General features: G+C 38.7%; 1 protein-coding gene across 5 annotated transcripts in view; it reads right to left on the reverse strand.

Annotated features, from left to right (window-relative positions):
- Nucleotides 1–465: 465 nt before the first annotated feature.
- Nucleotides 466–14,186, reverse strand: part of LOC123322145 (myosin light chain kinase, smooth muscle) — a 235,247-nt gene continuing 221,526 nt past the window's right edge. For all 5 annotated transcript variants that reach the window (XM_044909998.1, XM_044909999.1, XM_044909996.1 and 2 more), the window contains exons 4-6: nt 12,632–12,786; nt 4,411–4,621; nt 466–1,500 (exon numbers count right to left, since the gene is read on the reverse strand). In XM_044909998.1, the coding sequence (XP_044765933.1) occupies nt 1,100–1,500; nt 4,411–4,621; nt 12,632–12,786 (767 nt within the window). In that variant the 3' untranslated portion in view covers nt 466–1,099. The remainder of the gene's footprint in view (nt 1,501–4,410; nt 4,622–12,631; nt 12,787–14,186) is intronic.

A 14,186-nucleotide genomic window follows, 5' to 3' on the forward strand; every position in this document is an offset into this window, starting at 1 on the left:
TTCCATTGTCCTATGATTAACATTATTCATTCGAGTTTCAGAGTTTTCGAGCGGAAAAGAAATTATATGTACCTATATTATATGTTATTGAATTGCAGAGAATGTTGAAAATTTGAGAGTTTGGCAATGAGTTCTAGAGCCCAGTCAACATTACGAGAAATTAAGATTGGCGGTTTGGTAGACCACCTGAGCTTTCATAGTGTTTAGTCTGAAATATTTACGAGCCAGTTCTTGGTATTCATGAATAATAGAACGCTTCAAATAGAAAATTCAGAATGTGTATGGAATAAAGTGTTTAATTCAGAAATTCGAGGGCACCTTGAAGTTAAATCGATCAGAAAATAATATGATGATATGTTATGAAGGGTATTTCTCGAACCAAGACCGTATGAATTTCTTTACATTGATTTTCTAAAACATTATTTTTTTAATTAGTCACATAAAGATATACTGTGTGAACTGATGATTCACTCTCGAGCAAAAATAAAACAAGAGTTTTTCCCTGAGGCTACATCTCAGTTTTTTTGCACTAGATGGACCTGAAAATTTCTGGGCTTTTGGTTTAGAAGAATATATATTGATTCAGAAATTGGAAATATTGAATTTGTGAGGGAAGATATCAATTTCTCTTGTTGCATATTCAATCGAGGTCATCATCATTTTTCTGGGATCTTTCGGAGCATATAGTGGTGAAATTATACTATCCTCAGTTGATTTCCACTTCAGAAGAAATCAGAAATCAAATACTCATATTGTTCTCGTGGTTTACAATATGTTTCTATCAAAGGCCACCACATTTGGATGAGAAGGAATTAATCGTGTCATCACTATATGCTCAGATTGTGCATGGACTTCCTGTGAAATGGAAAATCGATAAATCAAAGGTATTTTATTCCTCGAAATAAATCTTTGTGCCGTCTAGGATCTCTCTTTGAAATTCTGGAAACTAAAATGACCGATTGGCTTTGTTGAGATCATCATTTTCGAAACACCTCACAGTTTTTACCTAAGTCAGCTACCAACATCATCCCCCCATTGATTTTTATACAAATGAAACAATGAAAGTAAGTTAATCACGTCTGACGAAGTCTGAGTACATTCACCTCTCAAGGATGGTGATTTGGAGCAGCACAAAGAGCATGAAATTAAATGTCCAGAAGGTTGCAGTGCTGCTGCTGTTTCCATGTTGCATCGCTGCAGGTTGTTCGCCATGTAGAACATGTACAAGAACACTGGCTGCGTCGCTGCTCGATGGTGAACATGTGTAATTGCCACTGTCTTGGGGAAGTGCCTTGGAGATTAGCAAGCGGCTAGTCCGGGTCTGTTTTTCTGTCACAACGTTAATGCCGCCTCTTTGAGAATAGTTGATTACATTCCCCCCTCTATACCAGTAAATGAAACTTGGTGGGTCCGGAGTCTGGAGAACTATGCAAGTTAAGTTAATGTCACTGCCGCTCTTGATGTATAACTCTGGGTTGCCCATTATCTTGGCTTTTGATACTGAAAAGAAGGAAATTTTTCAAAATCAGTTCGTGCTTGTTCAAGGTTTCTGCTGACTAATGCTAATCGAATTAATCGTACATTTTCTTATTTCAGAGTGTCAGTACTTGTTTACTAGGAAAATTTTATAAATTATTCTGTCCAGAGTTTCAGGAGCAAATTTTATCCTAAGAAGTAAATCATTCTGAATAGGTAGATTGGAATTCTTCAGGTATATGAGATCAGAAATTTTATTTTCATAAAATGGGATGCTCGATATGGTTTTGATTGTTCTAGTGACGGATATGTGTGAAGAGAACGAAGATGAGACTTCTGAAACGATGAATTTATGTGTAAAATTAGAGCATTTTCGAATATTTCGCTTGTATGGGAACTCATCCAAACTTTTCAAGTGAAGGGTACAAATTTCATGATAAATGCTCTTCCCTTTCGCCATTCACAAGTTACGAGGAATTATGTTTCGTCGTTTGTGTTCTTCGGAATTGACTACTCAATTCTAATTCCGTTAGTTCTCATAATTGGACGTCGAGGGTGATGAATTGAAGTTGAAATGGAAGTAATTCGGATGAATTAATGTTTGGACTTATGGTTCGATAGCTTTTCGAAGATCGCTTTTATTCGGCGAATAGCGAAAACTTTTCTAATGCGATTGCCACTTCTAGGTACTTCAAAACAATCCTTGTTCAATTATCGTTATAATTCGGGGACCTCCTGGTTGTGTGAAACGTTCCAAACGGCGAAGTCGGAACTGCCCATAGAGCTGGCTACTCCAAGTATAACTGAATTCCAGGAACTTGCCTTTCGCAAAGCTTCCTGAATCGAATTATACAGCGTGTTACGTTGTACTTATTAATACCGCTTCGAATTGCTTTCATGCAGAGTTATTTCCCGCGTGTGTCAATTTGGAGCGATGAAATTTCATTAGCCGGTTTCGCTAAACTTGTCGGACGAGCTGTGATGGTGTGATGTTTTTTTTTATATTATAACACTGTTTGAATTTTTCTTTACACTAGTCTCTGTATTCTAATGCAGTGTTTGAGTAATTCAATTCAGTGTGACCCTTTCAAGATATGTATATGTATTAATTTCAAAATGTGAATTTTAAGGAATAATTCTCTGTAATTTTTCACGAAACAAGGATTCTATAGTGACATCAACTGAAAAAAGGGTACCTCAATCACTGATTTCTCTAGAATTCTGTAGACTCCTTATATAATTTCTGTCTACCCCCTGGGATTTTGAGGGGAGGTATTGGTCAGGCGAAAACTTCAAATTTGATTATGAAACTGGACGTGAATTTCATGTTGTTCGCGTTCGATATTTATTAACACTCATCGCCACTGTCTGACATACGTAGAACGTAAAATCACCTAAATATTTCTCTGAATGAAAAATTCTCTACTTCGTTTCCCGGAAGGATTCGAAAGTGATAATAATGACGAACGTTATCTCGCATGAGCGAGCTCGAATCGAGCCGGTCCTGTGCTGCGGAAAACGTTCATGAGACATATAAAATATTCAGGCATCTTTTTCCGAGGTAACCATTCGTCAGTGAGGCTATTCAATTTTCCGTCTTCATTCTCGACTTTTCCATCTGATAAATCAAACATTATACCAAGATATTAAAAAGAAATCATCAACCTTTTAACTTTCGTTTCGACAAACGGCAGAGCACCTAATTTTGTTACAGTTAATTTTGAACAACGGTTTGTTCTGCATAAAACCCATTATTTATACTTGAAATAATAATTGCATTTTTTTTTCTAACTCATCAAGATGTGAAGATCCTAAAGTAGAGTTTTATGGAAGTTACAAAACGTTACAACTTTGGGATACACATTTTGTTATTGAAAAAAAAAATGAGCCAAAACGAAGGAACTCCTTTTATTTCGTACACTTTCGTATCTCCTGCTGAATTTGTTATTACACACTCCACGGAGGAAGGAAATTCCGTTAAACTAGTTTATGAGGTGGAAAGATAAACTGCATTAGTGGAACTGCTGAAGACCTCACTTCCGAGCAAATTAAAATATAAAGGGTGTCTCGGAAAGATTCTCTTTTTTACGACCAGGAAGTGATGTCCGACAATCCACTGTTCCAGGGAAAAACTACCTGTTTTTAATTACCCAATCACAATTTCAGTGTTAATGATAACTAATAAAGCAATAATTGCTCTTTAATGATTCAACGTTTATTTGAGAAGGAGTTCGTTCCAGATTTTATAACTTGAATATCATGATTATATAGAAATAAACGGGTTCGTGACACATATTGAGTAAATTTTTTCCATTATTCAAAAAATCAAAGTTTCAGAATTATGATCTAAAAAAAATATGTTGGGAGTTTTCTGTTCAGAAATGTACGGATAGCGTTTTGGCAATTTCATTGAAAATGTAGGATTCAGATGAGTGGCATGTTGTTAAAATCGGTCGGAGAATGTGAATTTATCTGAAAATGTATACCGCAATGTAGGTGCACTTTTGCGTAGACCCTTTTATGTTTGATTTTTATTGTTGGTCGGGATTCTGCAGAATTAAACTTTAAATAATCCATGTAAAGGGCATTTGGATCCGCTGAAATTTTGGCCATTCATTATTCGGGAACATATAACTACTACGCCATTTGCTATTTATTAAACTGTTCATCGCTTATTGCCAGTTATGGTTGGATGGTTGTTTATAGTTCGAGCATGGAACATACAACAATATTGCGTACAAGCACACATTTTTCATCAACTGAAACCAAATTTGAAAGCGTTCTGTCGATGCTAACCAGTATTTAACATGAAATTGCTTTTGAAATTATCCTTACCCTACCTACATAGCGTCCTGTTTCGTAATGAACACTGTAAGTAGTATATTTTTCTTTCAATTCTTTCACAATTGTTGACACCTATTACTTCAGACTTACCCACAACGTTGAGCTTGAAAGCTTGACTTATTTTGGGTTCGGTGCTGACTTGGCATTCGTAAATTCCGGAATCTCTGACTTGGGGAGAAGTCACTTTCAGTGTCCATTCATTCGAACCATCTGTGTGCAGAGATTGGAATCTCTGATCGTTTGTGTATGTCAGAATGCCAACGGTCAAGATGTGCAGATCTCTCTTTCTTATCCAGGATACCTGAAAAAAATATTTGACGTTATCAATTGCTAATTGTCAAGTCGGAAATTGGGAGAATGATTGTTTTTCATTCTTCCCATTTTTGACACAAGTCGTACGTGGACCATGGAAAAATATTCATGTGCGTTCATAGATCGGCAATTTTCGAACTGTCTGTGAGAATTATTATTGACATCTCGACATATAGTTAGAGTTTTTCACCGATTATTCCTGTGACTTTAACAATTATATATTTAGAGACATTTAATCGCCTAAAATATCGTGAAGTTATTGTAAGCAGAACAACTTATCGTGAATGTGAGGTAACTGAAATTTTTGTAGTAGAATCTTTTTCATCACTTTATCAGCTTTTGTAAGACGTAGCCATTTGCCCATTACTTCCTAACAACCGTTCGTCACAGAAATTTCCGTGAATCAATCCCTTCAATCAAGCCACTAGAATTGCCGAGCAATATTTTCCACTTAAAAAACACGAATAAGTAAACATATTCATGATATTGAACGACACGTTATGTTTCCGTTCCTAGACCTCGAAGTTCATATATTCGAGATTATCTTTTGAAAAGGCTATTTGAGTGCCCGATCCTTGGTTATGAATAATTTATTCCCGTACAATAAGGAATTATGTGTCAAAGTGACAGAAAGTGATTATTATGATGCTTTTATGCGACGTTGAAGACCGTAGTAATACTCCCATCTTAGTTCCCAGTAACTTTTGATGTGAGAATCTTCCCGAAGATTCATTAGGTACATATTCATATTTGCAAGGGATGTATTTAGCAAACTTCCCGTCAAGTTTAGTATTTGTGTATATAAGTAGATTGGAACATGGGCGGGGAATACGAACAGACGGAGACGGAGTTAAGCTATGCGGGCTGAAAATTTCACGGACTCACCAGCAGACAGCGTCATTAACCATATTCAAGTCTTACCCTGCTACTTCTCTGAAATATGAAACAGGAACACTAAATAGGAAAAATATGCATGCATACTTCGTTGAAGGCTAAGAATAAGCACCGAAAGAACGTTGAACAAACACCTATAATGAATTTCAATGCAACGCAACGTAACTCAAACTAAAATTCACAACAAAATCTAGTTCTGTATCTTTACCGTTTGCCCGCCGGATGTCTAAGAACGTTTAATTCAAATCGAAATTACACGGAACTATGTATTACCGTCTCGGGTGCATCCTATATTTCTTATTTCTCGCATTGCCAAATCTGAAAAATATCGATACGGAAAATTGTATTTCGCAACCGGGAAGGTATTTCATATTTCACAGATATTTTCCCGAGAGTTAGGGGCCGAATTTACTGGATATTCGTCCCTGGGGTATTTATTCGCGATTGGTGAATAGTTGGCAAGGAATAATATGCTTTGATTTCTCGAACTCGGAACATTTTCCTGTGGTTCATTTCGAACTAGTCCGGTAATTCAACATGAATAGCAAGCTCTTCACTCCGCATCGTCATTTGCTATTTGGAATGAGCATTCGAATGAATTTAAATTCATAAAACTGCACCCTCTACGACTTTCCTCTGATAAGTATATACAGGGTGGAACAAAGGAAACGTAACTCGTCCTTTTCTCGACGGAATAAACCCTTTTAATCCCAGTAATAACTTAATTTGAAACTCTAAAATCAGGGCAGGAAGTTTTCTCTAGCCAACGCTATATTGTTAACTAGTTGACGGGCTACGAAATAAAGTAGGATTCCCATTATGTAATTGGGCTATTCCTCACGGAATAACAATAATTATCCACACAGGAGAATGTTGTGGAATTGTGTAGATATCGCGTTTACTCGTGAGTTTCATCCAGTCGTTAAACGTGGAAGTACATCCCTTTTCATCCATTACCGAACATGCCGCCTTGATGAGTGACAGACCCTGTCTGCTGGAATTCCGCAGTGTCTCTAACATGACGGTCTTTGCTGCGAACGTATATAACGCAGAAAGTAACGCGTTTGTTACATCAAAAGAGCGAGACGTTCTGGCACGTAATATGAGACCCAGATATAAAAGTAACACGACTGTTGAATCTGTATATATGTGTCTGTATCAGAGACGGAATTTTTTCCTACCGTTTTGACTTGCAGTAACACCCTTCATCCCTTAATTTGTTTCAGATGAAATATGGCCTCAGCCGGAATCGTGGACGTGGAAATTAGGCGTACGTCGCTCTTGGAATAAGGCTAGAAGGTGCGAAAGGTAGGTGAAAACATTGAATTTGAGGTGAAGGGAATTTATTGATTCTTCATTTGATTGCTTCTGATCATGGGATGTATCAAAGAAGATAGGATATCATTTTGAACCGAAACAAATAAATCGAATTATTGGAAAACAAAATACTCTACAGCACAAATATTCAACTTGAAAAGAGAAAACGTGATTTATGATGTATGAAGTTCAGTTGTATTTTCATGTAGAATGCAGAATGCTATACTTTTCTATTGAAAGTTGAGAGCCAAGGCAATAAAATTAAATACAGTATTTGAGTTGAATATTTGTGTAGTGAGTGTCGCGAGAGACTCTACATTCCTTCAAGCACCGTCATGTAAATAAGCCAGAAGTGCCGTTGTGTCGCCTTTAATAACAGCTCTACTCTAGAAATTATGTTCTTTGAATTGTCAATTCAATCGAATTAGGAATTCTAATGTTCCACAATTATGAAAATAGCGTGGAATTAGAGAAACAAGTCGAACATAATTATTTCAGAAGCTTTGCGGCGTCGGAATGATGAACTTCCTGCCGATATGAAATCGCAAACAAAAACTTGTAACATCATTTCAAAGGATTCCTCAGTAATTAAATAGAAACCCTGTTCCGGCAACTTCGCCAAGTTCTCTGAAAAGGCATTTCTGCACCCATGTGGTCGGCCCTTTTTCCTCAACTTGGCAACCAAACTTTGTACATATCTTTTCCCTTTCATCTCCGCTGGGAGGTTAAGAAGGAACGGCTTCGCCCTCGTGCGTGCTCTGTATAAGTGACAATGAAAATCACGTTGTTGAAACATTTCATTTTTTATTTCACCCCCACAGCAGCCAGCGTTTATTCAAATTCGCTTTACTTTGATAATTTTTTCCCTTTACTGTTTGATTTTACCGTATAATACTGTATTTTGGAAGAAACGGTCCGGTTACCTCTTTCGAAACGTTGTTAGGCCATTTGGTCCGACAGGATCTGCCACTCACTCGTCACCGAAGGGATTCAAAAGTGGATATAAAGAGACGGACTCAACCTCAAAAGACCCGACATGGCTCGTTCTATGCTGATACGAGTTTAATTTGCATTCAGCTCTTTTTCTACCCCTTTTTAATTCCCTGCCCCCATCCCCCCACCCCACAACAAATTCATTCCGCGGCGATGAAAATAACTGACTTTTCCACTTTTTTCTTTGCCGGCGCATGAATGAAGGGCTCGTTAGTTAAAAACGGTTAGGGTATCTATCGTCCGAGCTTCGTTGATCCAAAATTACGGAAATGATGAGTTTTATATGTGGGGAATGATCCATATAACGATCATTTGAAAATATGGGTAGTAGTGCAAAAATACTGCTCAAACAGGTTTATTTCAATTTTAAATTACTCAACTACTTAACTACTCGACTCGTTGAAAACCCCAACACGCATATTTTCAGCAGAAAATTGTGATTAGTTCTCCATAAACGTCTAGTAGGCACATGAAAAAGTAGAGAATTTTTGCCAAACTTAGATCTAACGAATCTCCAGGTTTATTTTTCCTTTCTCAGTAAATAAATAATATGTTGATATTTATGTATACTTGAAATATAACTTGGTAAAACCGAATTGGCTTGATTTGACTTCAACTCTTCTTCTGCTGGGTCGAAATGGATAGGACGAATTTTTGTTTTAGACTACAGGGTCCAACTCGGGCTTCGATTCAACCTATATCATTTTGCTAATTAATCTCCCAATTTTTCCACTTCTTCTGTTGATGAAGAGTCGAAGTCATAATGAGAGAAACGGCGTACGGAAGAGGATTTCCTCGTTTTTTTTTTCTTTCCGGTTACCGACGGTATGGCTCAACTCTAATTAAATCCTGATTGAAAGAAATAGGTAATTATTTCTCCAGTAGTATTTCATCGGGTTGAGACTGGATCAGAATCAAGTCGGAGATCGTTACGGATCAACGAAAACGCGTAGGGGTAATAAGGTTCCCTTCGAGGAGGAAACACCCAGTTTGTACGTCATGAAATAGCATCCTGTATACCTATATACAATACGAAATTAATCGGTTTTTGGGGTGATATATTTGATTGTGGAAAATCTGGGCTATGTCTATCATTTCGAAGTACTCTCCTGGAATCAAACCGAAGCAATTTCCCGATACGGAAAAAAGCTGAATATTGTTTTCCGAATGAAGCGTGACTCGGTCCGAAGAAAACTTCTACAACGATCGCTTATTCAGGATGGGTTCATTTTATGGGCGATAATGTGCCTCATTCCGTCCCCTGAATTCAAAATTGGATGTTCCCGGTGATCGATACACCGAAATAGTCGAGGTGAGGTGAATAAACATCTCGTTAATTACGAGGGAAAGTTTGCAAAATGGCGAATGCGTCGGTTGCGCCTAAGTCCTGACACATCTCGACATTCCGACACCAGCCAGGAACGTTTCGGTCATTATCAGTGTCATCGTTTCGGGGGATGATCCACGGCGTCCCCCGCTACGCTCGGCGATATACGAAGAATAAAAACCCGACGGCGTTAAGAAGGCCGTTCTGTTTCGGCGCAGAAATTAATAATCTGCGAATGCCGACAGACCACATGCCACAAGTCGATTATTATCAACGTCCCAGACGTTTCCAATTGATGTATTCGTTGATCCGTCCTTTAGGTCCTCGCATTTTTGCTACCAAGGGGTGGTAGAAAATGTAGATAAAACTGCTGGTCAACGGCAAGTTAAAATGTGGAATTTTCATCATGCCAAGACGAGTTCATCGATGAGGATGCAAATAGAGCCCTTACTATGCTACAGGCTGAACGAACTGGCCAATTCATTCAGTGAAATTACCTTCATCTCTCTCATGGTATTTTGCTGTGAGGTTATTTTCTGTTAGGTAAGGTTAAATGAATGTTCGAAGGATTCGTAAAACATATCGGACTACTGCCCTGGACTGATCGAATACTTGCCCTACTTGTGTCTTTCGATTTGTATCGACGACCGAGGTATTGCATCTTGCGGTAAGGATCATTTATAAGCCACCAATTCCTCTGATTTCCGGCTTAGTTTTTACCTGGTCCCATATCCAACGTTATTTCCCTTTCACATCTTTCAACCTCTTCTCAATAGTGCGCCCCTCGCTTGTTAGTTCGTCGTAGGTCAGTGCTTTCAAATTGAGTCCATCGGACGGGGTAAGGACAATCATACCCGGTCCCGCTGAATTCTCTGCATCATCGAATAATTCGTGAACGATCCCGAGGTCCTGCGACCTCGTTGAACTCCATCTAATTTCCCCCTTTTCGCTGAATAATTCCGGAAACCTTTCTTAAGTGCCTGTGTTTGGTCACATCGTTGACGGTGAGAAGAATTAGCGCCCGTGGCTACGGCTGTTAAAGGGATCAAATGGGGAACCGTTTTTGGCGCGACCTCTGCAAGGGCCGTTGCTTCATTAGGAACGGATTTAGCGGTTTATGTTCATATGAACTTTCTTCGTAATTTTCGATTAGTATCGCTCGTGTGGATCCCGTTTCTTGCTATCCCTCCGGCTCCAACGGACATGATATATTTCCCGACTTCCTTTCTTCTCTGGAGGAAATCCACGGGCCGCACTAGAAGGAGAAACGCTGGGATTCGGCGTTTGTGTATGTTCATAACTTATTTGAAAAATTACTGAGAGGAGCTGAGAGTTGTTCATTTTATGAATCACCTCCCAGTTCACTCTCTATACATGTTCTTAAATTGAAAAGGAAAAACCGCGCCATTAAAAACTGAATCGAGAAAAATTCGGACCCTCTCCGATGTTTTCTTATCGGGAATATGAATTTTCCCGATGTTGCGGATGTTTTGATTGCTGTTTAATCCGTAAGATGTTGGGGTTCGTTGCTGGGCGCAGAACATTCATCAGATTCCCCAGATAATCGCGAACTTACTTAGCGGGTATGCTTTAAGCCTAACCAATCCATCATTTACTCCGGAAAATTGCGAAACTCCATCGACGGAACTTTTCCGAATAAAATTCGCCAACCAGAAATGTAAATCTGGCCTTTGGATGGTGATGGTTCCCTTTTTATGGTCCATTATGTTGAAAATAGCGTATTACATCGTTACAAACAATGAGCCATGGTTAATGTTGGACGCAATCGTTTCTGGCATGACGACGTCGAATTTTCATGGACTGGTACGGATTTTACGCCGTATTTTCTTCGATATTCGATCGTGGAAATGAATTCCAATTACGACTGAACGTGGAAAACAATTGACGCGAATGTGATTCAAGAATGGGGAAGACTATCGACCTGACGCTGTGCAAGGGGGGTGGAAATAAATCCCCTTCACTGCAGGAAAAATCTGAATTCCTTCAAAACCCTCAATCTTACCTGGTATGCCATAAAAAAAACCTTATTGAGATTTCAGAATTTCTAGCGGAGTAGGAAACCATTTTTAAGGACAAATATTGATATATTTCATGAGCCTTTAGTCAGCGATGTCCATGAAGAAGGAGTATTGATCATTTCTAGCCAGCAGTTGACTACTGCAACAACTTAATGCAGGTAATTCTCCTCGGCTAGAGATTCGGAAAGCCCGATAAAGAACAACCTACTCTCGGAAATTATATGTTTATTCTCGGGATCTTAAAAGGACCGAATCCAGCCTTTCTCTAACTTATAATTCGATTGAACGTTGAACAGGCAAATGGTATTCTTTGGGCTAGTTTATTCAGTCACGACATGCTTCACAACCTTTTTTACCCTCTAGGAACCGGCAAAATAATAGAAGTTTATAGTTCAAAGAACAGTGTAACCCAATTTGCCCATTTAATGGAGTTGAGGGGAATTCACCTGAACTTGTTGAGTCAAATTTGGATTTCTCTGCAAATAGCGAATGGAGTTGTATTTGTTCGGGACCCAAGGCAAGCCCATTTCTAGATTAGAAAGTAGCTAGACGTGATACAGAGCAGATATCATGCACGTTTCTGCCGGGCGTATAAAATAAGTTAATTATCTTTCCAGAAGGATAAAGTCATTTTCCAAATACCTGAAAGAAAAATGTGTGATGTTTAAGATACTTGTCTGAATTCAACTAGCTAATCATTAAAAACCACCTGTAAGATCTGTGATAGAAGTTGGAAACCCTGCGTATTTAATATTGACACCTCTTCAGGTCTTGATCACAGCATCAACTTCTTTCTTATTCCATAAAGGGCAATTTGAGGAAAGTTTTTTATGATAGCTGGTATTTTAATTTGAGAAAAAAAAGGCAAACTGTTCCCCCTTAACGCCGAGACATTCTTCCCTGCTGGCAACTATTCGAGAAATTTTGGTGAAAAGCGGAAAATGGAAGTTTTTCCTGATTGTTTAATGTCGGAGATAACGAAAAATCCCCGGTTCGCAATCTTTGGATTGAATCCATTCAATTTCATCCGGACCCAAGGTTACACTTAGTATAATCCAGGTATTTTCTCCATAATTGAACAAATGTTTCTGCATTCCGATATCCGCCGAACCTCCGTTCAGATAGCGTTTGCCCTGATGAAATTGAGATGAAGTTCACTCAAAATTCTGGGACGATAATAGAGGGATATGGTTCAAAATACATTCTGAGAATTATGGGTCTTCAATCTACCAAAGTATAATCAAACAGGGGAATGGCGGATTGAGCAATACACTAATCGAATTGAACGAATGTTGGGTTTATTATTACTTGGAACCCAATTAGCGTCCACTGGGTTAAGAATCGATGGCGTAGATTTTATTTAAAATTATTGAATGTCTGAAAAGTGAAGGGTTCAAAGTGCCGCTGAAAGTGAAAGAAAACTACTCACTGCTCTGTCTCCGAGATGGCCAACCCTGCAGTGTAGATGGGCAGTCTGGCCAACGGTGGTCGTCACCTCCCTGCGAGTCGTATTGTCGAAATATGGCTGCGAAAAAGCCTGTTCCCAGTAAGGATTGCTGTGCTCAGAACCACCCTCACTACGATCTGAAACAAAGACAAATATTAGGGCTTAATGTGGTGAATCAACAGAGATTGGATTCCTTGAGGCCATCGGATAACATCCACGCACTGTTGGATAAGAATGCTCAGTGTAAACGGGGGAGGGAGAGAGGCCTAAGAGTTACCACAAACAGATTCTGTTTACTCTTTCATTTGGAAAAGGAGGAAATTAAAGCTGCGGAATTATGGAAATATAGATGATAGTTTAATCTGGAATCTCGAACACAATTGTCACTTGGATGACCTTCTTGTTGGAACAGTTATTATGGGGATTTTGGGGATGGGGCTCCGCATTCGGAAGGCCGAAAATTATACTTAGGTTACACGGGTCGAATCTCTGACTGAGCAAATAATTCTCGAAGAATTTCGGATTAAGTATTTCCATCGAGTTCATCCCAATTCAGATCGGAATTGAATGAAGAATGATTGACTGAGATTTCAAGTCAATTGTATTGGTATTGTTACTCTCGAATTGTCATAAGAATAAAGTTACCGATAGTAATAGGAGTAGGGAAAAATCTTGGGAACGTTAGGTAGCAGGAGGAATTTGATAGATGGCAGAGCTCATAATTGGTTTAAAAAAAATTTGATTCCAAATGAGTATGATTTTTATAATGTATTTCAACGAAAAATGATACATTCCCTCATTTGATGGCAAACCATTTTTTCTAATCGAAATTCACCTCAATGGTTTCTTCGTTAAACTTAGTCATTTTCGACCAGGGCGTGGAAGCATATGAAGGTTCATATCCGCTTTATAAATTCAGGAGGTTGCTTTGGACGCTGGGGGATGAAGTCGAAGTGCAATCCTTTCATCAAGAGGACGAGCTTTGAAGCTTGTTCAAGATGGGACACCCTGTGTTACTGTTGAGGGAGCATGGGGCCAGGATGATCGGAAAATGTTGGGAAAACTCGATTGCTGTTGACTGCGGAAGCACGAATTTCATATTCTAATATAGTGACGAGTTTTTTTTAATCACGCATATAAATAGACGAAATCTCGCGTCTGGAGCCCCATTTTCCTCATGTTTCCTCGAGGGGAAAAGTTGGAAGACGGGAGCGGAGTGGAAATTCAATTCACGTTGGAATTAAATTATTCATTAGTTCTGGGGCAACTATTTCATAAAATTTATCGTCTTATTTCAACTGAATTAGCGTTCGTTAATTAGTTTGAGAACTAATGCTTATCTGAATTTTTTTATCGTCCTTTAACGCTCATACCGGGCTGGAAATATTCGCCCTGGAATATCGGAAGAGTGACGTGACGGTAAATTTACGATTGTTTCCATCGTAAAATGGAAAAAGGAAGTGTGCCAACTGTTGTTGGAAATCTAAACATTTCGCTGGGTTCGAGCTTTATACACACTCGGAACACACATTCGGTC

Source organism: Coccinella septempunctata, chromosome X (genome assembly GCF_907165205.1).
Source record: "Coccinella septempunctata chromosome X, icCocSept1.1, whole genome shotgun sequence".
Classification (NCBI taxonomy): Eukaryota; Metazoa; Arthropoda; class Insecta; order Coleoptera; family Coccinellidae; genus Coccinella; species Coccinella septempunctata.